At 45.3% G+C, this 25,669-nt stretch overlaps 1 protein-coding gene and 1 long non-coding RNA gene across 2 annotated transcripts; both read left to right on the top strand.

Annotated features, from left to right (window-relative positions):
• Positions 1–1,529: 1,529 nt before the first annotated feature.
• On the top strand, positions 1,530–2,836 carry LOC115531535 (uncharacterized). Its single transcript, XR_003973901.1, has 3 exons — positions 1,530–1,689; positions 2,059–2,199; positions 2,624–2,836. It is a non-coding gene; the product is annotated as an uncharacterized LOC115531535 (long non-coding RNA).
• A 12,130-nt stretch (positions 2,837–14,966) lies between these two features.
• On the top strand, positions 14,967–24,657 carry fbxw10 (F-box and WD repeat domain containing 10). The gene is made up of 15 exons (XM_030339461.1): positions 14,967–15,583; positions 15,868–16,053; positions 16,517–16,690; positions 17,564–17,691; positions 17,876–17,983; positions 18,089–18,195; positions 19,355–19,558; positions 19,794–19,915; positions 20,338–20,492; positions 20,782–20,924; positions 21,298–21,456; positions 22,152–22,456; positions 22,994–23,176; positions 23,338–24,085; positions 24,177–24,657. The coding sequence occupies exons 1-15, from the start codon at positions 15,064–15,066 to the stop codon at positions 24,385–24,387; spliced, it is 3,453 nt and encodes a 1,150-aa protein (XP_030195321.1). The 5' UTR covers positions 14,967–15,063; the 3' UTR covers positions 24,388–24,657.
• The last annotated feature ends 1,012 nt before the right edge of the window (positions 24,658–25,669 follow it).

Below are 25,669 nucleotides of genomic sequence, written 5' to 3'. Positions count from 1 at the left end.
ATATGCATAGCCTATGCTGCCACCTAGTGGAGATCCCAATGCACTACATACTTCTCTGTGTTTTAACATAAGTGCTGCAAAGTGCATAAGTGCAAGCCCATTCATTACGGGCCTGTCCGTTCGAGTAAGGTCTCGCTGCAGCCTGTAGGACATGGACATCCAACGTCCAAGTGCTGTCATGTGACGACAAGATGGCGGACGCGGTGAGACTCCTTAGCTGTGTCCCTATTCCTCTACGAATAGTCAAATCTCCTATCCTTTAAATAACCTTTGTGGAAAACGTCATCGGGTCAAGGAGAGATGAAAATGTGCTTCCTTTCTAACATAGGAAAAGACAGCGCTGTTTAAAATGAATTCGACTCCACTTTTCCTAACCGACGTCATTGCGCGACGGGGAGTATTGCTGACCTCTAGCGTTTCTATGGTGGAACTACAGTTTTCCGAAGTTGGTCTACAACAGGGGTTCTCAAAGTTTTGACAGCTGAGGGCCCCAAAATTTGACTGAGGTTGTGAAAAAAAACATTGCACCGTGGACCTCTGGGAGTGAGGTCTAAATCACAAAACTGAGGTTCATCCTTTCAAAGTAATTTACAGTCGGATTAAAACTAACAAATAACAGGATTGAATTGAAAGCTAGAGAGAGTCGACTTTTCTCTTTATATTTTGTTTAAATTTATATTGATATAATAAAAAAGAAAACGTACTGGAAATTATAGAAAAGCATTACAAAATCGGGAACGACTTCATGTGACAAATGAAGAAAGGGGGAACAGAAATTGTTTGCTTTGCAAAAAACGTTTTTATTTTCTTGCGGTGTATATTGTGTGCTTAATAACCATCAATATATGATTTCATTTCGATTCAAATTGGAATTGGTATCCATTATTCAATCAATTTTATTTTCCACTCTTCTCTTTAAACAAACCAATAAAAAATAAAGAAATAAAGAAACGACAAATATTATGTCTCCACCATTTCGGACACTTTGCGCTTCCTCGGGATACCGACGATAGGTGGTAGAGTTCCTCTTGCCATCTCTCTGCCCTCCTCCGTGAAATGAGCAAACCGTCTGCAATGACTGCAAAAACACACACACACACACACACACACACACACACACACACACACACACACACACACACACACACACACACACACACACACACACACACACACACACACACACATAGTTTTTGTAGGTCATTGTTACGGTTGTGTTAATATTGGAATTCACAGCACATCTGCTTCAGAAGAACTATACCCTTCAGCATGGAGATTCTCCAACAAGGTGGAGCACCACCACTTCCTAAGATGTGTTATGTCATGCTGTGGAAGATAACAGTATATCAGTCAGAATTGACTTCCAAAGACTGCAATGAGAGTAGACTGTTTGTACTCGACTACATCATAATTTTGCATTAACTTTAGCCATTTCATTTTCGTATATTTTCCTTTACATACATTTGTATGTATGAGGTGGTCGACGGCCTATACCGCCGCCGCCCACCGGCTGGCGACAGAGAGCACCACTTCTCTCTCCCCAATCAGCGTGATTGGGGGACACCTGTTGGAGGGAGCGGGAGCCATCTTAAAAAGGCCACTAGGACAGACAGACGGGACCGGGAACCATGGAGAGTCAGGAAGCACATGAGACGACAACGCATTAGAGGCTCACGGAGACCCTAACAGGTATGTTCATACACATACCTAGGAGTAGTAATAGACCATCTTCTGTCCTGGAAAGATCAGATTGAATCAGTGTGTAAGAAAGCAAAGAATCCATTTCCTTCGCCGTTTAAGATCTTTTGGTGCCAGTAGAAGGATTCTTCTTCTGTTTTTCACTTCTGTCATTATGAGTGTTCTTCAGTACTGCAGTACCACCTGGTATGGATGTCTGTCTGTAGCCCTAAAGTCACAAATGTTACAACAACTAAACATTTGTTCAAAGATTGTTGGACAACCACTTCAGGAGCTGTATACTTCCATGTATGACAGCATGCTAAGGTTGGCAAAAAACATCACCTCTAACACTAGTCATGTTTTGTATGGTGAATACAGGTTATTGCCCTCAGGAAGGAGATGCGAGGTACCACTTTTCAAGAAGGTTAGACTAAAGTCTTTTGTCCATCATTCGACTTTGATGCTAAACCGGAGATAGGCGAAGTGGTGGACAATGTGCTCTCGACTATCTGTACCCATGTATGTAAATTTGTTGTTTCAATGTGTCATGTCAATGTGTGCAATTCATGTTTTCTGTTTTTACATGCAACGGCTGCTGGGTCGCAAGACAAATTTCAGCACTGCTGACGAATAAAGTTCATATAATATATTTCTAGTATACTATTCGAAATAAGTTGCATGTAATTATAACTATTATTTAAAGTGTCTGCTATCGTGAATAAATACGTTAGCTTAAGGCAGTGGTGTCCCTAATTAAATAATATTCGGGGATAAAGCCTCGGATGTTATTTAATTAGCCCCGAATATGATCTTTGGGAAAAAAATAAATAAAAATATTCATAAACATGTAGCCTAGTCTAGATAGACATAGTCCGTGTGTGTGTGTGTGTGTGTTCGATGGCATATACTGGCGACAGAGAGCACCACTTCTCTCCCCAATCAGTGTGATGGGGGGGGGACACCTGTTGGATGGAGCAGGAGCCATCTTAAAAAGGCCACGAGGACGGACAGACGGGACCGGGAACCATGGAGAGCTAGGAAGCCCATGAGACAACGACGCATTAGAGGCTCACGGATACCCTAAGTCTATCTTGTATATGGACCCTGTATACTCCGGTTTTCTGATATTAAATGCCGAGTACGGCTTGAACCCCGACTATCCGACTCGTTCATACCTGGAACCCGTACCGGGTTACCACAATGTGTAAGGTCTGCCTCATTTGCAATTACTTGAATGGAACTTTAGACATTTGGGGATAGCATAGCAGTCAGGTAGCTATTTAAAGCTATAATAAACCGTGTATTTCGTTTATTTAGATAAAGCATTATGAAAAAGTTTGTGGGGGGATCTAGTTTATCTATATTAACGTAATCTTTGTGTCTATTTGGTGTTTCTCTTTATGGTGTGTATCTAAATGGTGTGTAACTATGGTGTGTGCGTATCTATATGGTGTATACCTATTGTGTGTGTGTGTATATATATATAGTTTGTATCTGTCGTTGGTGTGTGCATAATGTTTGTATGTTTTGTGTGTGAATTTATGTGTCTATCTGTGGTGTGTGCGTGCATATGGTGTGAATCTATATGGTGTATTGTGTGTGTCTGTATGGTGTTTGTCTGTATGGTGTGGTCTGTGTGTGTGTGTGTTAACATGTGTGGTGGTAGGCGATGACTCCAGTTTAACCAGTGAATGATTTTCTCTGGTCTCTTTGAAAGCTTCCTTCTCACTCACACACACACACACACACACTCGCGCACAAAGTAAGGTGAATTGAATGAAGACTTTTTTCGTTTTGAAGTTTGAATCCAAATCAGTCAAATCAGACTCATCCCTGTATTTAAAATGAGGGAGGTCATTTAAGATTAAACACAGAGCTGAAATAGCCTCTCACTGTTAACAAGAAGACCACAGGGTGCCGAACCTGCATTGAGTTTTACTAATTAGCTCACCTGCCGCAGCTCGCCTGCCAGGTGGTTTTCTTAATTAGTTAATTGGTTGCATCTGGTGCGTTTCACTTAAAAGGGAACCGGACAGTACATTTGTTTGTGTACTGTTGAGGTCTGTTGTGACTTGTTTAACATCTCTTCCAGTTTCACAGGTTAGACTTTTTGAAGTAAAGAGGAGCATCTCATCTGAACCTGATGTGAGTAGTATTGTGTGGCAAAGCACAACTGACGTGACTTGTATGTTGAATATAAATCCCTGATAATGTGTGAAGGAAATCTGGGATTGTGGTGGTTTAACACTCATTTGAAATTTGGACCATGAGTAAACTGTTCCTTCCTTCAAAGGTCTATCATGGATACGTAACTGCAGTTCTGTGAGTATCCCAACTTAACCATGAAGCATATCTGCAAACTGTAAGTCATTAATTTCTCACTACTCTTGGGCACATTGATGTATTTTGGCTTCCTGGTGAGTTAACCTGTTACCTGAAGGTTGATCTGAGTATTAAGGATGTTTTATTGGTTCATGGGTTACTTAGGTGTTTGGTTTATGTTGATATTAATGATTTGTTAAAATGGTTACAGGCTCCAAGTTATTGTTGTAAGCTGGAGTAATGGGTTGGGTTCTGATATCTTCAGTCTTCTTTCATTCTACTCCTGAGCTCTGCATCTTTAGCACATGAGTGTTGCTTTACTGATGAGCGTGTGGTCTGAGTGAGCAGAGGTGCATACTGGGATACAGAGCTGTCTCGAGTCTACAGGTCTGTGGACACGCCCCCTCAGGGGAAACTGGGTGATTGAGAAACTGTCGTGACCTCAGTTACATGGACTGGAATGTTCTTAAAGATGGAGACAGGGATTCAGAAGGAGAAACACCAGGGGCAGATGAGGGGGCTCCTCATCTCAACGACTAAAACACAACTTCAGTCTGACGCAGAGAACCATGGAACACATTCAACAGTCCCCTCCAGGCATCGTGACTCCTCAGGAACAGTTTCATTTACAAGAAGGTCTTATTTGGGGCCATCCCCATATGGATCCTGCTCCTAATGAGCCACCCCCCTCTACTGGGTGGTCTTCTGAACAGATGACCTCCTTCCTGTCCTCAGGCTGACTAAAGCTGCACCGTTTGCATCTGTGAAGGCCCCTCATTCAGGAAACCACTGGACTACAAAGACATGACTTCAGAGATGTTGAATCAACCTGGGACACATTTGAGACGCCAAGCATAATCCATCACCAATGTGGGACGCCACTGAAGAGACATTGGTTGTTCTGTTATGGGTGCCCTGGCAGGAGAGCTGGGGGGGGGAATGATGGAATGTTATTTGCTATGAGGTTTTTACCCTGCATTATTGTTTGGCCTTTTATGGCTCAGTGGTGTGTGTGTGTGTCATGAGATGGAATATTTTTGATCATCGCTAGGGTTTTGCTGTGTGTCTCCCACTCACACCTGGCGTGTGTGTGTGTGTGTGTGTGTGTGTGTGTGTGTGTGTGTGTGTGTGTGTGTGTCATGAGATGGAATATTTTTGACCATCGCTAGGGTTTTGCTGTGTGTGTGTGTCTCCCACTCACACCTGGCATGGGGTTGTGTGTGTGTGTGTGTCATGAGATGGAATATTTTTGATCATCGCTAGGGTTTTGCTGTGTGTGTGTCTCCCACTCACACCTGGTGTGTGTGTGTGTGTGTGTCATGAGATGGAATATTTTTGACCATCGCTAGGGTTTTGCTGTGTGTGTGTCTCCCACTCACATCTGGCATGGGGTTGTGTGTATGGTGTGTGTGTGTGTGTGTGTGTGTGTGTGTCATGAGATGGAATATTTTTGACCATCGCTAGGGTTTTGCTGTGTGTGTGTGTGTGTGTCTCCCACTCACACCTGGCATGGGGTTGTGTGTGTGTGTCCGGCTTGCTTTGACAGTGATAATGTTCATACGGGGGTCTGTGTGATTGGCTTGGGATATTGGAATGGTCAACTAAATCATACCTGATGGACGGCCACACGTTTACTTAAGGGCCTCCAGTAGACATGAAGAGCCCTGAGCGATGCTCTGGAGCGAGATCCAACACACTGGGCAGGAAGGAGAGTATCCAACTCAAGTGTAAAAGGATGCAAGCGGTGTGTTCAGATCAGTGACTTCAAAATAGGACTACACCAATCAGGATCAATGGAGGATGGACACCAAAAGGAATTTCACAAGGAGAGTCTGACGTTGGAAAGGGACCTAAATGGATATTCAAGATGACCTTCAGACCTGTAATGAGACGGCTCTTCCTACCTGGCTGGATTGATGGAGAGCCCTGTGGGTCTTGTCTTGCTCTCAGTTGCACGTCTTCTCAGGCTGAACTGTATTTGTTTCGGACAGGACTAGCTGAACGATTGGTTCCCTTAAATCAGAACCGGCTAGTGTGCTCTTCGTGCTGAAGTTGTGCTCTTCAGCTGAGGAGGTAAAGAAACCATCACTGGGGCTTCAAGGTGTAAAGAGGAGAATGTTTCAAAGTGTTCCATGGTACTCTGATGAAGACCGTTGTTGTGTTCCACTGGCTGCGAGGAAGAACCCACACATCTTCCTCTTGGCCTTTCTCCTCTGAGAATCCTGGCGCCATCTTGAAGGATATTCCAGCTCATGTAACTGATGTCACGACAGATTCTCAAACACTTGGCTTCTCCTGAGGGGCGTGTCTATGGAACTGAAGACTTCAGACGGCACAGTATCCCAGCATGCATCTCTGCTCACTCAGACCACACCCCCATGAGTAGGATGCAACACTCTAGTGATGGAGATGTATAGTTTTATAAGTAACGAGGGAGCAGACTAAGGTGATAAGAACACAATGGAATGTCAAGTCTGTAAATCTTTAAACAATATAGATGGTTGGATAGTTCAGGAATTGGGCTTTTTATTATGGGCAGTCCTTTCACTCAGATGCCCACGTCTCACTGGAGCTGTACATGTGTTGGCTGGCTGGCATGATTTGCTGTTGGTGATGAGGCGGTCAGGGTGACGTTGCAGGGCTATGGTCGGCTCTCTGTGAGGTCAACGTTTAGATTTGCTCTGTATGGTTTGTACCCTGAATAATCTAGATAATTGTAAAATGTAAACAGTTTTGTTTTGAATGATTTTAGGTTTAAAGTTGTTGTGGGACGTACATGGTAGTATGGTTTTGAGTGATAACTTGTACACACTGGGTGCATAATAATGTAAAGGTACACTGAATATTATTAATGACCAACAGCAACAAACAGATCTCCTCAAGGTAAGTCTGTTGGCTGTGTTTTAATGAAGACCATCGCTGGACTTCAGGATCTTCCTCCGTTCAGCTCAAGGTGAGGCGCTGGTTCTGTTTTTTCTTTGGTTGGTTCCGGCCGGAATGTTCGGATTCCGGTCGGACGGTTTGTGCTTCCCGCCGTGGAAGGTTTTGAGTGAGGTCACTTGATTTAGTCCCAATGGTTGGCATAGAACGTTGTAGTCTTGACAGCCATAAGAAAGCACCTGGCAGTGAGTTGGACGGGAGTCCGCTGAGGGAATCTGGCGGAACGTTCTGGATTGTATTTGCGTAACCTCGAGCCGTTGCCAACGGAAACTATTTTTCAGTCGGTTTCCATTGGGAATTGTTGCCCCTATCTTAAACTAATGTTTGATATACATACTGACATGTACGTCGTACAATATGTTGATCATTTCCGATGGTTGCGCCGTACTCTTAACCACGATGACGTTGCGGGACTCTCACTGCGTACAAAACAGCGTTCTACTTGCGGGCCTATTTTGACATCAGGGAAGGCTTAAAATCATTTCAAGGTGGAAGATAATTTGACATTTCTTCAACGGAACCCAGCACCTGAATATGGCGAGTATATTTGATTTAATATCGATACTGCTTAGTGTTCTTTGTTACTTCAGCTTTTGTACATTCTAAATATCTGCTGTCATTAATTGCCACAGAAGTTAAACCCTACCCAATGGAATGACGTTAAACAACGACTTTGGTGCAGAGTTAACAACTGGATAATATAAAAGCTAAAATAATGGCAGTCATTCCCACATGTTGGAGTAGAAGATACTCTAGAACTGTACAAGGTTAAAAAGGTAACATGTAGTTTGTCCCAAGGTGTCTGCCTCCTCACCAAGAGCAAGACCTCCACCTCCTCACCCAGAGCCAGACTTCCAACTCCTGTCAGAAGTCCTCCAGAACAGGTCAGTGCTGTGTGTGAGTAGAGTCTTCTCAGGTCAGTTTCAATGCATGGCCTGAACCACTTCTTTAAACTTGTGGACTGCTCTGTCTTCATTCCCAAAAATGGGATGCTCATGTCTGGTCTCAAGTCTTTTCTAGCCTTGAGTTATAAAATAATAGTTCAATTAATTGTGTAACTCGGATGAGTCAAATAAGTTTATTGTTGGGCAAATGCTGATATAAACCTTCTGCTGTAGCTGAAAGGCGAGGCTGAGAGGCTGGGGACCGGAGGCTTGTGGTGCCAGGGTGGACCGGAGACTGAGGCTGGAGACCAGGGGCCTGCAGCACCGGACCAGAGGGTAACCATCACCAAGCTCATCTGAAACACTAAAATCCGCGGTAGTTTAGGTCTGTTTTGATCCTCTTATGACTTTAAATCTGTGCCAAGCTGTGAGTTAATTCATACGGGGGTTATGCAAGAGTCATATGAGCCATTAATGTTACCAGTGCTGCTACGACCGAAGTAGATGAATTGCTGAACGTGACAATCTGCAGACGTTGTCTAATTTAAGTGTTTACAGTGTCTTCCATTTTACAAGTGAACCTCAGATGCAGGAGGTGGGGTGTGTTGCGTCCCCAGGTGATTTACTGCTGAGACCAACTGTGTTTGTAACCAGACCAGGAATCCATGGCTGAAGGAGCTGATGGAGGAGCCGTGCTGAAGGAGCTGATGTAGTCGTGCTGAAGGCCCTGCCTGGTTGAGGAGCTGGTGGAGGCCCTGCCTGGTGAAGGACGTCTGTCGTGGGGTAGATGGAGCTTGACTCTGAAGTGATCATCACACTCACTGCCACTTCTCGTAGAATACTGCTACCACAAACTACCAGCGTTTGTACCATATATATACTAGACGACTACATCTGTTTTACCACATGTTGAAGCAAGACTTCCGCTGTTTGTTCCAGACCAGGACTCTGTCTGAGGAGAGCTGATGGAGGAGCTGAGACGCTGGAGGACGACTAGGAATAGACCAACAAGGATTCCTCGTAAGTTTGTATTTGCTTACATGGTTGACTTAAAGGGCAAAATACAGCTGTTACTTTGACATGCGTTAACCAACTACTGCTGTGTTTTCTTACTAGAACGTGTTTCTGGAGCGGAGGCGAGCTGGTAGGGGAGCCGTGAATCTGGAGGATGACCATCACTCTACCAACCAGGATTGTAAATTTATATTAACCAAACAAAGTGGAAATAAAGGGCTTAAAAATAAGACAAACTTCATGTTTGTTACCAGACGTTAGGGCCAGACTCACGCTGTTTGTTCCAGACCAGGACTCTGGCTGAGGAGAGCTGATGGAGGAGCCAAGACTCTGGAGGACGACATCACTCTACCAACCAGGATCCTCGTAAGTTTGCATAAAATAAACAGAGTGGACTTGTTGTAACGCAGGATTAGTTTGTCCAGTACAAGTTACGGCATACTACTGTGGTTGGTTACCAGACAAACTACAGCTGCTACTTTGTTACGCGCCATAAGAGCCCAACTACTCCTGTGTTTGTGACCTTACATTAGAGCCCAACTACTACTATGTTTGTTACCTGATTTTAGAGACAAACTACTCCTGTGTTTGTTACCTTGCATTAGAGCCCAACTACTCCTGTGTTTGTGACATTGCATTAGAGCCCAACTACTGTGTTTGTTACCTTACATTAGAGACAATTTACTACTGTGTTTGTTACCTTACATTAGAGACAAACTACGTTTGTAACCAGACCAGGAATCTGTAGGACTGATGGAGAAGCCGTACATCTGGAAGGCAAATCCTGAGGACAACCAGGACGCTACCATCAAGGATTCCGCGTAAGTTTGCATTATCTGGACATAGTGGACCAGGTAGGGGGCTGGGGGTTCAACTCTCAAACCAATGGTGCCGGGTTCAAGTCCTCAGAATACAGTGATACGTCCTTGAGCAAGGCGCACCAAAGCCTGCCTGGTCCTTAATGACGTCTCTTTGGTTCAGATAATGTTGCATCTTTTGAATGTGGAACCTAATCATGTCCTTGTTTGGTCCGGGCAGACGCACTTGAGCTGAACCTCACCTGATCCTGTTTGGTCGGGGGTAGGCACACCTGAGCTGAACCTCACCTGATCCTGTTTGGTCAGGGGCAGACACACCTGAGCTGAATCCGCCCTGATCCTGAGATCCTGATGGTCCCGTCTCCTCAGTTCATCTGAGCCTCGTCCAACAGAAGACCTGCTGAGCTCAGCAGTCTGAGGCTGATGGATCAATGACCTCCAGTGGGAGTGATCTTCTTGACCCCACAACCGTGTGCTTCCACACGCCTTTCCCTCACATCTGTCACTAACCTCACTACTTCACTACTGCTTCCTCTTCTTCCTTTTCTGTGGTTCGAACCTTTACACGGAAGGCGCGTCTTCCTGCCCTCAGAGGGTTCAGCGTTAGGGTTGAGAGTCAGGGTTTAGAGTCAGGGACAGAGCTGGTCAGGGAGGACTGCTTTTACACAATGCAGATGCAGGAGGTGGGGGCTGTTGCGTCCCCAGGTGATTTACTGCTGAGACCAACTGTGTTTGTAACCAGACCAGGAATCCATGGCTGAAGGAGCTGATGGAGGAGCCGTGCTGATGGAGCTAAAGGAGTCGTGCTGAAGGCCCTGCCTGGTTGAGGAGCTGGTGGAGGCCCTGCCTGGTGGAGGCCCTGCCTGGTGGAGGCCCTGCCTGGTGAAGGACGTCTGTCGTGGGGTAGATGGAGCTTGACTCTGAAGTGATCATCACACTCACTGCCACTTCTCCTAGAATACTGCTACCACAAACTACCAGCGTTTGTACCAGATGACTACATCTGTTTTACCACATGTTGAAGCAAGACTTCCGCTGTTTGTTCCAGACCAGGACTCTGTCGGAGGAGAGCTGATGGAGGAGCTGAGACACTGGAGGACGACTAGGGAATCGACCAACAAGGATTCCTCGTAAGTTTGTATTTACTTACAGGGTTGACTTAAAGGGCAAAATACAGCTGTTACTTTGACATGCGTTAACCAACTACTCCTGTGTTTGTGACCTTACATTAGAGCCCAACTACTACTGTGTTTGTTACCTGATATTAGAGACAAACTACTCCTGTGTTTGTTACCTTGCATTAGAGCCCAATTACTCCTGTGTTTGTTACCTTACATTAGAGCCCAACTACTACTGTGTTTGTTACCTGATATTGGAGACAAACTACTCCTGTGTTTGTTACCTGATATGTGAGACGAATTACGTTTGTAACCAGACCAGGAATCTGGAGGACTGATGAAGAAGCCGTACATCTGGAAGGCAAATCCTGAGGACAACCAGGACGCTACCATCAAGGATTCCGCGTAAGTTTGCATTATCTGGACATAGTGGACCAGGTAGGGGGCTGGGGGTTCAACTCTCAAACCAATGGTGCCGGGTTCAAGTCCTCAGAATACAGTGATGCGTCCTTGAGCAAGGCGCACCAAAGCCTGCCTGGTCCTTAATGACGTCTCTTTGGTTCAGATAATGTTGCATCTTTTGAATATGGAACCTAATCATGTCCTTGTTTGGTCCGGGCAGACGCACTTGAGCTGAACCTCACCTGATCCTGTTTGGTCGGGGGTAGGCACACCTGAGCTGAACCCGCCCTGATCCTGACATCCTGCTACTCCCGTCTCCTCAGTTCATATGCGCCTCGTCCTCAGAAGACCTGCTGAGCTCAGCGGTCTGAGGCTGATGGATCAATGACCTCCAGTGGGAGTGATCTTCTTGACCCCACATGTAACCGTGTGCTTCCACATGCCTTTCTCTCACGCCTTTCTTTCACGTCTGTCACTAACCTCACTACTCTCTACTGCTTCCTCTTCTTCTTCCTTCTCTGTGGTTCAAACCTTTACACTGAAGGTGCGTCTTCCTGCCCTCAGAGGGTTCAGCGTTAGGGTTGAGAGTCAGGGTTTAGAGTCAGGGACAGAGCTGGTCAGGGAGGACTGCTTTTACACAAACTTTCGGAATGGTGGTGACATTTTGGAAAGATTAATTTGGAAAAATGTTTTCCTCTGCTTTCCTTTACAAAATTGTATTCAACTTCTGTCAAGTGTTTGTTTATATATTAAAATCCCACTTTGAATTCTACATGTTTGGTGCGGTTCATTTAATTGTCCTTTTAACTTGGATAATGTCAAGCTAAACTCCTGCAATACATTTAATATACATGATTGTTATTCAGCATAATCCATTTTGTAAAAATATGAAACCTCCATATTACTACTAAATTCAAGCCTATTCATGTATTTAACAATGTACATACTGCCTCGCAGGCCATTCTCTGCTACTACAACAGTTCAATCCACCAACCCGTCTCGCATCATTGTACTATAGCTGTTGGTTCAAACGGAAAATGCAGTTTGGTGTGAGACTGTTGTCCAGCAGAGGGAGCTGTCATACACCTTAATTATACAGCAATGTCTGTATTTACATTTCTAAATGTTCATGGGCTGCTCTAGTTTGTCTGCAAATAACTCTGCCTCCAGCAACAGGATTGGTCGAATCATATGGAGTGAAAGAAATAAAAGCCCAGTTCACCAGATCTGAGGTCAGCTGCGGTCAGATTTTGGATCATGAATGTATTGAGTGAACGACGTCTGAGCTAAATATTAACCACCTGGAACGGCCGAATCTCATTCCTTTGCTCCAAGGAAAATCTCAGCCCTACCCCTCGCTGTTGCGTGTTCACGCGCCGTGGAGCCATGTCCCAATACCAGTTTAAAGGTAACTTAAGGGGGAGGGCTAACATCCCCTCAAAATTTAGATTTTCGATGGGCACACTCAAAGCGCTTCAGTTCTGACTTGCTCCCACAATATCTTGCGAGAAAACGGAAAATCAAGAAATATCCTAGACAAGATGGAGGGCGAAAAAATGCGACCGGATTGGAAAAACACAAATGTAAGTGTTTTCTCTGTAATTAACTATTAATTATTTTATTAATTATACTCTGCAGCCCGGCCGCGGACTCTCGGAAGATCTGGATATCGTACGACATGAGCCCGGCAGCTCCCCGACCGGGGTCGGGCCGCCCGCGGTCGGGGAGCTGCCGGGCTCATGTCGTATGATATCCAGATCTTCCGTGTTCTAGTGACTCCAGGTTAAAAAAAAGCTTTATACTAATATATTATATTATATTAGTAATATTATATATACTAATATATTATATTAGTAATATTACATGGTTAATCAATGTTTTTTTTGGCAGTACTATATTGTGTACATAGCTATTATATATTGTACATAACATATGGCCATATCACCCAGTTCTGGCATATAATTCCTTATTCCTTCTTATTCGTTTTCTTTCAGGACATCGTTGAGTCCACTGCCACCAGCCCCCCCCACCTCTCCCTCATGCTCCTCCACCCCAGGCACCTCTTCCACCACCCCAGACACCCCTTCCAAGAGGAGAGTGCCAGGGAGCAGGCGAGGCATGAGGAGATAGGCAAAGTTGGCAGAATGGTGGAGAAGATGTGATTCTCCACCATTCTCTCAAAAGCTGAGAGAGAGTGTGTGTGTATTTTTAGGTGTGTGTGTGTGTGTATTTTTAGATGTGTGGTTCAGTGTTTCTTATTTAAATAAAGTTTCTTCTAAAGTGTTCTTGTTCTTAACCGATTATTATCTAATACCACCTTTAACATGTAGCTAAGTGTTAAATATAAATATTCAAAATAAAGGTATATTACGAGGGACAAATAGTATTAAAAAAATCCTTTATTTAAACATGCCAATTACAAAATATAAATACAATTTCAGGTTAAACATCTTTACAATGGGTCTTGCTCGTTGCCCGAGACAATGGCAGCCAGTCTGTCTCTTGTAACATTACCAGGGGTCTGGTTATCTGCTAGGGGGCCACGGGGAGACCATGATGACGTCACAGGGTAGGGTTGTCCCATTTGGTAGGGGATCGGTTAGGGGTAGCAATGAGCATGAGCTATGAGGGTAAGGGTTAGGGTTGAGATGTAGGATTGAGACAGGTTTCCTGGAGCTCGGAGGATGGCAGGACGCGTGTTTACCTGGTCGATTAGGCCCTGAACGCAGAACCTGAACCCAGACATCCTAATCACAGACCCTGTGTTTAATTAGCCCCGAATATAATTTTTGGGTTAAAAAAATAATATTTTTGGAAAACGTTTTGCCCAATTTTTTACAAAGCGTTTTGCGGATTGAAATGTCATTTGAATATCGCAACACAAGGAGCGTGGCGAAGTGGATTGCAATAACGGGGATGCTATAGCTTTTCAATTTGAATAAAGGAACTCAAAGAATTTGACAAAATGTTATTCTATTTTATTGTTATAACTTTTGCAAATTTAATTGAGGATTGCATTGTCACTTTGCATATTAAAATACACTTTGAATAACGTATTTACAAATTACATTATAAAATTGCAAAATGAATTGTCAATTGCATAATGTAATTGCATTGCCATTTGAATTTTGCTACATATATGCTTCCATACCCCTGGCTTAAGGAGTGGACCCATCAAAAACTATGGAATCACGTGACAGCGTGACGTTGGATGAGCACTTGGACGTTGGATGTCCATGTCCTACAAGCCGCAGCGAGACATTATAGGCGGAACGGGCCGATTGCTTAGCCTTGCAGATTTCTCGAGAACCACCTCATCCAAACACACACGCAACACTGCACTTCCCCGGGTCCTCAGCAATACACCAAGTGTGAAGTCGATTAACGGTTGTCGATATAATCAGATAGACATGCATGGACTCCTCTAGTTATAGTTGGATGCTAACGTATATTCTGGGATTCATTTACATATTGGGTGCAATGTGCAAATGTTGAAAATTAATAACTCAAATCGTGGCACCGTATTTAGAACCATTATGTGCAAGTTTGTTTAGTGCACTTATTTTGAATTTAGACTATACGATGAACAGCAGTTTCTGTCAAGGTGTAGGCCTACATGTTCTATGATTACATCTTTACAGATATAGGCCTACTGTATGCTAAGTCTTATCATCAGGTCTGCAGAGATGAAGTGTAGTCTGGAAACAAACGATGCCGTGATCACGCCTGATGATGACCTGTTGTAACTACGTGGACACGGGTGCATAGCAACCACATGACAACCGAGAGAAACAGCTCAGCTCACCATCGATCACAACACAGCCATAAACTAGGCAGACATTTAGATTTAGTTGACAATTGCAAAAAATACTAAAAACGGGCATCATGATCGAATTTAAAAACTCCATGTCTGCGAAATCCGGCGGGTTTCGGTGTAAAATGAAAGGGGCAGAAGAAGGATTCACCTTTTGTGGAACTTGCACATCTTGCCGTTTCACTACTAAACTCACGGACTCGACAAGGTGGTTGAGCCGCGCGGGGGAATCGACCAAGAGGACATTTCTCATCGGACTACTAGTGCGCTGCAAAAGCGTGCCGGTTCTCGAAAGCATTAGGGATGTGCTGCAGGTCACCTTCGGGAAAGACTTTACTTACAGCAGGTCAAAGAGGCCAAGCTTGGCAGATGATGTGATGACTCTCAGCTCGAACCGAGCGCTGGATAGAAAACTGTTCAGCGCAGACGTGGTGGAAACATTGAATTGGTTTAGTTGCAGCCAGGACTGGATTAAGTCAAGTTATCTGTTATCGGTGCTGTCGCTTTGTGACACTGGGCTGCTGCACATGCTCGCAAACCTCAACGACGTGCTTCTGGCAAGGGAGCAACGCGCATGTCTGCTCCGAAATGGTGAGATTCTGAGCTGTACCAGGCAGCCTATATTATGAGTATTGTTTCCTTTAACCTTAACAAATACTTCCATTAGTCTATTTATTTAACTAGTTTTACCTATTTCCTTTAGTATGTCAATTATGTGCATCTCTAACTCACTCAATCCCTCTCACTCACTCAATCAGTCTCGCTCACTCAATCAGTCTCGCTCGCCCACTCACTCACTCACTCACTCACATCTTAAGCAGAAAAAAATCGCAATGATTTAATAAATAAACATGACCCTCCTATTGTTTCTCCAGCCACAGAGGTGGACTCCATCCCAGATTGTGCTTCCTCCTTTTGCTCTGAAGATCGTCCACACCTGGATCTTCTCAGGCAAGCCGGCTCAATGTTTGAGCCGGTGTCACTTGGTGAGGACAAGAATGATGCGAAGAGACCCACTTGTCTAATCTCCACATCATTTGAGCCAACCATAAGAGAACCAGGTAGGCCTCCATCGTTGAGTGTAGCTAGGCGAGTAGAAATGATTTCCTTATTTTTTAGAAAGATTACATTATATTTTATTTATCTGTTATATTATGTTATTATCATTAACTAGTATTTCTTGAATATGAATTGTATCTTATTAATACCAGTGATGTTTATCAACTGGCTAAAATGTAAAAAAAAAAAAAAAAAAATTCACGTTTAAACTCTACTAATTTTGCCTCTATTATTTTTTCTTAATCCTATTGCTCTCCTGTGACAACCTTAATATCCCACCTGGGATTAATAAAGGGTGTTTTCTCATGTTATTTGTACAAGTGGAATTACCATTGTATTTTGTTACTGTACTCCCTGTTTTGACACCTTAATAACCTCCCTGGGGTTAATAGAGGGCGCTATCCTCTGTTATCTGTGTTAGGGTGTTCTATATGCATATGTATGTATTTATAATGGTATTTCCAGCCAGGAGGAAGAGAGCCTGGGTCAGGAAGGGGACCCCATGGGAGGACCCAGGTTCGGACAGTGAGGACCCGGCCTTGATGGTGACCCCCCGCTCCTCAGCCTCCCTGTCTGGGGTGGGCCGGTACCGGGACTTCCTGCGCTGCCTCCCGGTCCACCTGGCCAAGAGGATCCTAGGTTAGCTTAACTAGCTCACCATGCCTCACAGTGCATCGGCCTTCATCACATACGATTATAGGAGGTTGTTTCTTTCTTAAGATTATGTAACTCTGTTTTCTTACTGGTCTATCTATGTTGACAATGGTGTCGTGTTTGTGTTGTGTTGTCCAAATTCATGGTTTTGGTTATTTTGCAAGTAATTTCCCTTTCACACCCCAGCATCACTTACGTAGGCATACTTCCGGGCAGACTTATAATTTCACACAACCCCCTGCAACTTATACCTATATATGCTACACAACAATAACACACATGAATAATTTTAGAAACTACATTTCACTCCAACAATTTTTCCGCACACGCACATGCACACACACCCATACACACACACTTACACCACTCTTGCGAAACATCTGGGAAGTATGATTGGCTCTGTCCTTCTGTTGCCATTCACAAACCGTGTTGAATCAGCAGTAAGTAACAGAGCCATTCTATTGATGCCATGGGGATGTTACTCAATTAGACAAGAATGCCCTTGTTAAAAAGAAAACCCAAGCTGGTAGCCCTAGGATACAACTGACAACAATACCCTGCCGAGCAACCGGCTATGTGTGAAGTGCCGATAAGCAAGTCATGTGTTGACAGGCAGTTTATGAAAGACAATAGGCCTAAAAAGGTCAGAACAAAAAATAAAATAGTTTTTTCGCGTTTTGTTCGCTCTGCAAACTACTACACATCTTTGCTTATTTACTAATAATGTATATTTTAAATGTTAACTTACAAATTATACATATATCTAAAAATAGTCGAAAACGTGTATTGTTTAAAACACACTTCACACACATATTCATTTGCAGACCAATCACGTTTGCGATGTGTCTTTTGTCTTAGGTCTTACAGATAAGCTCACTTTGAGATGCTGCAGAGATGTGTCCCAACACTGGCGGTACCTTGCAGATGACCTTGTTTTAGATCAGAACGCCAAGAAAGTAGTGAGAAACCAAGTTCTGATCATCCAGGTATGGAATTTCAATTTAATCTTTATATATTCATGCATTAATAATTTATACAACAAAAACTATGAGCATTGGAAAAATTAGCATGATGCAAATTAAGCGTAATTTGTTTTATCTAGTAAATAATAATCTCAAATAATATCCTAATTGTGTCATTATTTAAATCCTATCCTGGTCTGTCCTGCAGAGTAACCGTAATAAGAAGGTGCTCAGCGATGTCTACGCCAATGTTCTGGAGATCCTCGTACCCATTGGAACAGACGAAGACGAGGACGTTCCCTCTGAAGTTCATGAGGTCATCCCCCTAATTTATATCTCAGTATCTTTAACCTAAATGAGCCTGAGAAGGAGGGCTGAGGAGAAGGTACGCTCAGCGGTGACTGTGATGGGTTTCCTGCAGGGGGAGCTGTTCAGAGGAGCTTACTCAGGCCTGAGAACGAAGGCGGTGCAGATGGAGGAGCGCAATGTTTACTGCGGCTTGTTCAGTGTCACCACGCTGCTGGAGAAGTCAGTGTTCTTCTTTTCAGACAGTTAATAGAATAGATGGTAGATAGGAGTGAAACTTTAAAGGTTTAATATGAACGTCATAACAACTAAGTTGAGATAAGACATGGAGGTAAAGATATTAATATTTAGGATCCTAAGCCCCATCAGATACATTCAGGTGTCAAATATTAATTTGCAAAAAGAAAATATTGCATAGTGTTAGCCTAAAAGCATAATTGCCTAAGTCATATTTTGGCCAAATTGTGATATCTAACCTAACTCTACTCTCCTAACAATGCTGATTCACTGTGCCTCATTGACTATATCCTAAGCCAATCAGAGCGCTTTATACATTCGATAATCACTATCTGCATAAATCATCTATTTGACTTCGGCATTTTTTACGCTAAATTGGCCTAAAAGATGAATCTTAAAATATGCAGTATACAACAGAAAATATTTAAATATCAATGTATTTCCTGCGCTATATCATAGTAATAATGTGTGCCATTCTTGTGTCTTGGTCACATTGAGACGCCTCGTCAGTGATTACGTTCATGTGCAATGCGTTTGGAATCTAAAAGTTCTTCTTCGTCAGAGGTACATATCACACCAACAGGATCACCACCACCATCTGTTGGGCGTGGGACATTGGTTCTGTGTTTGAAATCAATCAATAGTATAGTGTGGCGAAAAATATGTGATATGATGGTTGATTCTTTATATTGAGTACAACTTTCTCAACGGTCAAAACTTTTGCCTTGTGGTTTGCCATGTTCATTCGCGTCACTAGTAAAAATACGTCACCAACTGGGCAACTCTTGCCGCCTTCAAGCTCGGAGGAAAGTGCGGTCAGAGTTTTCGCTCTGAGTTTCGTACGGGAGTAAAGTTACCCGAGTCATTGACATTGACAGACTAAAGTGAAGCACTAAGTGGCGAACTTAACACCCATTCTAACATTTGCATTACGATACATTATAGCTGACAATTACCGAACCTCCAAACTTTTTGAAGGCGGCATCTGTTAGCAAAATCTGACCCTGGTTGCCGAAAGGAAGTAAAATCATCAGAGCGTCGCGCTCTGATGATTCGAAAATGTTTTCCCCATAATTCCCAGTGATCTGAAGGAGTCATAAAATGCATTGTGGGCGGTTCTCTGGGATCTGTGCATCCGTTGCAGGGAGGATCCTCACCGCTTCGTACATTACGGAGGGGGCTCTCTGGTGGCCATGGGCTCTAAGGACCGAGTGGTGCGTCTACTGAGTGTAGCGTCCAGGAAGGAAGTGGCCCCCGCGCTCAGGGGCCACGTGGGCAGTGTGCGCACGGTGCTTCTGTGTGAGGACAGAGACCTGGTCATAAGCGCCGGCTATGACCTCACCATCAGGTAAGGAGGGGCGATGGTGGGAGATGATGGGAGGGATTTGTGATTTTGTGATTCTTTTTTGTTATAACTATACTTATGATAGTATAATTATGTCTTGAAGCTCTTTGACACGCAATGCATAAGTCAAATAGAAATCCATTTGACATTTGTTCAAATGTAGATATTCTCTGCTCATTCATTCATTCATTGATCTATTTATGTATTTTGGTATTCCCTCATACCGGTACAAACCTAGGTGTTGGAGTATGAAGACAAGTTTGTGTTGGATGCTGTTGAGTGGTCACACTGGAACCGTCACCTGTCTGGACGTCCACAGTGACCACCTCGTCTCCGGGGCCAAAGACTGCAGGGTCAAAGGTCAAATGCCTTAAGTTCTTACATTTCTTCGAGAATTTAAAGCTGCTCTTTAACTAATATAGGAGAGTTTTCAAAAAAGAGCAGAAAATAGCTTCTCTCCCTCCCTACGTTTCACCACCAGTGTTCACGCATATTGTGATTGACGATGAAGTGGATCCCTAAACCAATCAGGGAAGAGATACCCTTATTGGTCAGAAATGAACTGGGAACTGACAAAAATCTATATTAACTCATAGAGTCAGGCGCCATCATGTAACCTCAAAAAATATATTCTCACAACGCATCGCACTATGACAGATGGCCATAACATTTAATTCCTAGCCAATTACACTCAATTCATAATTCATAAACCTCACATACAGCCTCTGTAATATTCAGACGCATCCAAAGCATTTTTATTCTTTTCCTTTCTTTTTGTACAGTGTGGGACCTGCAGAAGGGGAAGTGTTTGGAGACGTTGAGGTGGAAACACACCAGCCCTGTGCAGTGTGTGAGGGTCTTCTTGTCGCTGGTCTACAGCAGCTGTGCCAAGGGCCTCGTCAAGATATGGGACATCGAGAAGGCGTCGGTGCTAAGGGTAGGCAGGGGAATATTGGCACGTATTATGCACACACGGTCACGTCTGAGTCCTTCATTCCTGCATTGGACCCATATGAAGTTGAAGTTTTTTTTACTTTAGGGCAGGATGGTGGTGATGGGGGTTTGAACTCACAGGGTTTATCTCCAATGTTAACCTATAACCTTTCTTCCTTCTACGGAGAGATACCCCCCTAACTGCCCCTTCATGGTCATTGATATGAATTCACTGCAAGCCGCTTTGTGAGAAAGCGTCTGCTAAAGGATTTCCCCCTTATTTATTTCTTTAGGTGCTGGATGCCCACACAAGCGCTGTGAAGTGCTTGTTCTTCGACCGTTGGCACCTTCTGTCAGGTGACGCTGATGGGAAGGTCATGGCATGGAGCACCCACCGGGATGCCACTAAATGTCTCATGACGTTCACCCACCCGATGTAAGCTCCTGACCAGGGCTGGCGCTAGGGATAGGCGAACTAGGTGGTCGCCTACGGCAGCCCCCCCCCCCCCCCCCCCATAATGACACTGTATTATACAGTGATATTTATATATGAGTACAATTGATAAAAGGATGATACTGTATTGTATACAGTGACATTTATATTTGGGTACAATGGCACACTGCATTGTAGTCACATTTATATTACATGACATCGGAAAAATGATGACACTATTGTATACTGACATTCCTATTTGGGTACAGTATCCTTATGTGTTCATCCTCTTTCCATTGTACTCCAGTATGAATGTCACTGTATACAATACAGTTACTCAGTGACTTCAGTGACAATGATTAAGCGTGTGGTGCAGGGAGGTCCGGTCTCTGGCCCTGGCCTACCTGCGCGTGGTGACGGGCTGCGAGGACGGGAAGATGCGGGTGTTCAGCCTCCTCAACGGGGACTGCCTCAGGGTCATCAAGGCCGGGAGCAAACTCAACCCCATTCTCTCTGTTCATTTCCATGGCAACAAGTACGTGAGTCTGAATCCCAGGTGTCAATTTTTGTTTTTGTTTAATGCCTCTTCAAAACTCTGCTGTACTGTTATTAAGTTATTATGATCGGCATCAGGGTCGAAATGACCAACAAAGCAATATTCCTTATGATATAAATTATAAAAATACTTATAGAATAATTATAGAAATCCTTTATTTCTAAATCGTATGGATTGAGCACACATTCGATGAAATGGAATCAAACATTGTTACATTGCTCAGGCCATCTATTTTCAGTGTTTGACAAAGCACAGTTTTTTAAGAAGCTCTCACTGTGTTACAACGTGATTGTAGCTACTAATCACTTTGTGATTAGTAGCTACAGAAGAGAACGGGGGGTAGAGCATTGTTTCCTGGTTAGGTGGCATTTCCTGTGAATTGTAAGAGGAGTAGAGCTGCCAGCGGCCTTTCTTACAACTTACTTGCATTTAGAAATCCCCAGAAGTTTGGTAGGCTGCGACCAAAAATTGTCATTCTGTTTCTTCTATTACAACCACCACCACCACCACCACCCTCACCACCACCACCACCACCACCACCACCACCACCACCACCACCACCCTCACCACCACCACCACCACCACCACCACCACCAACACCACCATCACTACCACCATCATCATCACCATCATCATCACCATCATCACCACCACCTCCTCCACCCCTCACCCAGTGTGTTGGTGAACACCACGTCCAGCCTGATGCTCTTCCAGTTTGTCAAAGTGGGCTGGGAGTACCAGTCAGCGGGCCTCAGCTCTCCGTCCTCCGAAGCCCTGGCCCTCTCCGGGGCCCGGGTCGCCCTACTACCGGGCTCCGCACCCAGCAGGATCCCTCACGACTTTGTCCGGGCGGAGCGCATGGCGCTGGTGGGCTCGCCCTGCCGGGGGATCTACGGCCCGGACGGCGAGCGGTCGGAGAGGGCGGCGCTGTCCCATCATGCTCGCTGTCTGTCCACCGGCAGGATGAGGCGAGCGCGAGGTAACAGGAGCTGCAGTGAGGGGACCCGTTGTGTAGGCTCATGTAGACGGGCAGATACAGTACCTTCACGTGGAGTGTGCGTTGTGCACTGCTGTGTGAGTCTGTTCTACCGTGTTCACTTTCTGCTCAATAGATCCTTTTACTTCAGTTTAGTTTATTGTAGAGAAAGGAATTCTCGTAAATGTTAAAAAATCCCAGAATAAGCCAAGAGGCTGTTTTTCATCATACTCCCTGGCCAAGGTGTGACAAATGTGTTAGTCCTATAAGACTATTTTTGCCCTTGTTACAAACTCCCCTTGCCCCTAAGTCATAAACATATGCCATTTGGTTGACTCTTGTATCCATAATGTCTTACAAGACCGTGAGTGCATACATTCACACCATGAATGTATGAATGTGTAAATTAATATACGTATGAATGAATGAATGCTGTTGTTGTTGCGCCAAAGAAAAGCGCTCATTCCACATTCATCTTGTTCGACTCTCTTTAAAACAGAACTTCATGATTTATGATATGCCCGTACATATGATCCACAGAGTCCCAGCAGGAGTCCCTGCGCCCGTGCAGCTGGAGCGACCTGCGCAGCCACAGGCGCAGCCGGGCCTACCAGGACCTGCAGCCCGAGTTCAGGACCCCGCCCCCCTCGGCCATCTCCCCTGGGAGGCCCGCCAGCGGCCGGGGGGCGGAGAGCGCCTGGACACAGAGACACACTTCAAAAGGTACACGCCGACAAACAGTACAGCCACACGCACACAGGCGCGCACGCATTCATGCACGAACGCACACACACGCACACAGACACACACACATCACTGCTTCTCTTCAATCAATTATTTTGGAAATTGGCTTTTTAGCGAACCTATCTTCTAACCTATCCCAGGCAGAGAGTTTGGTACGCCCGCTAAGACTGACGGGGCGGTCAACGCCAGCGAGAGGGCCGCTTCGGACCGCTCGAAGAAGAGGGGTCCTTCCCATCGGCTGACCACAGACCGCATCCTCCTGAAGGTCAACGCCATCCAGCAGGCCCACGGCGGTGGTGGAGAGGCCGCCCTCCACACGGGGCCCAACGCCAGGCCCCGGAACGCCTGGGGCTCCCCTCCTCCTCCTCCTCCTCCACCTCCACCTCCACCTCCTCCACCTCCTCCTCCACGGTCCCTTACTTCCCCTGGATCCCCACAGGGAGCCAAGACCCCAGCCTTCAGACCGCCGCCGGTTCTCGGACAGCAGAACCCCCGGTTCGGGGGGAGAGCTCAGAACTCACCGATGGCCAGTGGAGACAAGGATCGGGAGGACAGGGCGAAGGCGTCGAGGACCAGGGCTCACTTTGACGCGGGCGCACATCGTTGCCATGCCGACAGTTCACCCGCCGGTCCACACCAGGCGGGGCGACACCTGGGGGAGAGGGAGCGGCCCCACACGGCGGTGGCGGAGAAGAGAGCGACCCGGCTGGCGACACGCCCCCACAGCGAGCCCCACCCTCAGGAGCGCACCTTCTCTAAAGCGGCGCAGAAAGATCCGGAACGCCACGTGAACTTTCAGACCAGCGGCACGCCGGTGAAACCAAACCCGGCCATGGACCCCTTCAGGGAGCGCGGAGGGTTCAGGTTGCTTACCGACGCCCAGTTGAAGTGAGTATGTCGCTTTGAATCGTAACCCGTCGTAATTGTTGATATTTTCCGTGTTTCGGATCGTTGTGATGTCAATCGCTTTGTCCTACAGGAATTACATAAGTCTGACCCGGTCTCTGAATGGTGGAATGGGAGACTCAGCTGCTGGGTCGCCCGTCTCTGCCGGCAGTACAGAAGCCACGAAGAAGAGCAGCAAGCAGAACGTGGCCCTCAGCCGGTCCCCTGTGAAAAAGGCTTGGATGACTGAAGTCCGAGAGGCCCCCAGATCGAGCTTCACAGAGCGGGGCCGATGGAAACACTAAAGCCAAGGAGTAATTATATGAATGTCCACATTTGCAAACTTTGATACAGTTGGTATCAGCAGAAAGTGAAATTATTTTATATTTTTGTATTAGTGTGCAACCTTTTTCTTAAATTATGTTGTCCACTAGGGGTCAGCATTGTATTGATTGTGCATGAATGTTAATATAAATTCCCCAAAGGAAACATAGGTTCTCCAGAGTCATTTTATGATACGAACATTGATCATGGCACTTCTATCCTAGTACTGCCAGCTATCTGAAACTTTTTACTTTCAGTGCAAAAGAGAAAAAAAAGTAATGTTTCTCCTCTGAAACAGAATAAATTCCAGGATGAATGCAATCTCTGTGGGCTGCATTCATGGCTCCTAAAGCGCTTCAAAGGAGATCCATACAGGCTGCTTTTTAAACAGCCAGAGAGGGTCCGTCACACCCCTCGTAGATCTTTCACCCTCCCACCTGCCTCTGTGCCTTGGGGGCATCATTAGAGGGTGAGGAGGTGGAAGATCAGGGAGAGAAGGTCTTCAGCCTGCTTCTACAGCAGGGCAACAGAGGAGTACAAAGAAAGAGGCTATATAGTGGGGGGGCTGTGACTGGGTAACACCACCACCACCCCCACCCACCACCACCACCACCCTCCTTCGGAGAGTCTCCCCTTTCAGGAGCATGTCTGCTGCTAATTTGATTTAGTCTGCAGAAAATTGGGGATAATGGGCTCCTGGTCCATTCTTCAGCTACAGAGCCGGTGTCCGAGGTATAGCTGCGTCTTGACTCCATTTCCCCCCCCGCCCCCAACATCCCCCCGAGAAATTCAGCACAGCCACCATTGTTCCCTCAGGTATGGCGGGGGACCCCTTTGGCTGGGGGTCGGGAGAGCTGGGAACTGGGTGATAATGAGTGGGAAAAATCAAAGCAAAAGAAAAATCTTTACGGAGGAACTCTCTCAGAGGTTCTGCTCTCTTGAGGAGGCCGAAGGCGCTGGAAGGGAACCGCGGAGAGGAGGGTGAGGGAGAGAGAGTTGCAAGCTAGGAGGACAGAGTCCTGATGGAAATGACGGTTAGCCTTTCAAAGTGAAAAGCAGTTTGTGGTGGGGAGGGGGGAGGAGGAGGTCTGGGGAAAGGGGCCAGACAAAAGCCTGCGGTAGATACAACCTTAAGGTCGCCTTTTCGTCTGTATAGATTTGCATCGTAGGTTATTTTGTCAAACAGATGTTCATCCGTCTTTGTCATGCTCCGTCACTGGCTGACTAAAATGGGGGGTCTGAATTGGCTGGAAACTTGGGCTC

The sequence above is a fragment of the Gadus morhua genome, chromosome 18 (genome assembly GCF_902167405.1).
Source record: "Gadus morhua chromosome 18, gadMor3.0, whole genome shotgun sequence".
Taxonomy (NCBI): domain Eukaryota; kingdom Metazoa; phylum Chordata; class Actinopteri; order Gadiformes; family Gadidae; genus Gadus; species Gadus morhua.
Note: the sequence above shows the minus strand (reverse complement) of the source record. Positions and strands in the feature narration are given on the sequence as shown.

Bases quoted from the DNA above. Each gene is read 5' to 3' on its own strand.
- fbxw10 (XM_030339461.1), top strand. From the start codon at position 15,064: ATGATCGAATTTAAAAACTCCATGTCTGCGAAATCCGGCGGGTTTCGG. The intron at 17,984-18,088 runs GTCATCCCCCTA...GGTTTCCTGCAG, and splicing joins TTCCCTCTGAAGTTCATGAG to GGGGAGCTGTTCAGAGGAGC. The intron at 19,559-19,793 runs GTAAGGAGGGGC...GTACAAACCTAG, and splicing joins GGCTATGACCTCACCATCAG to GTGTTGGAGTATGAAGACAA.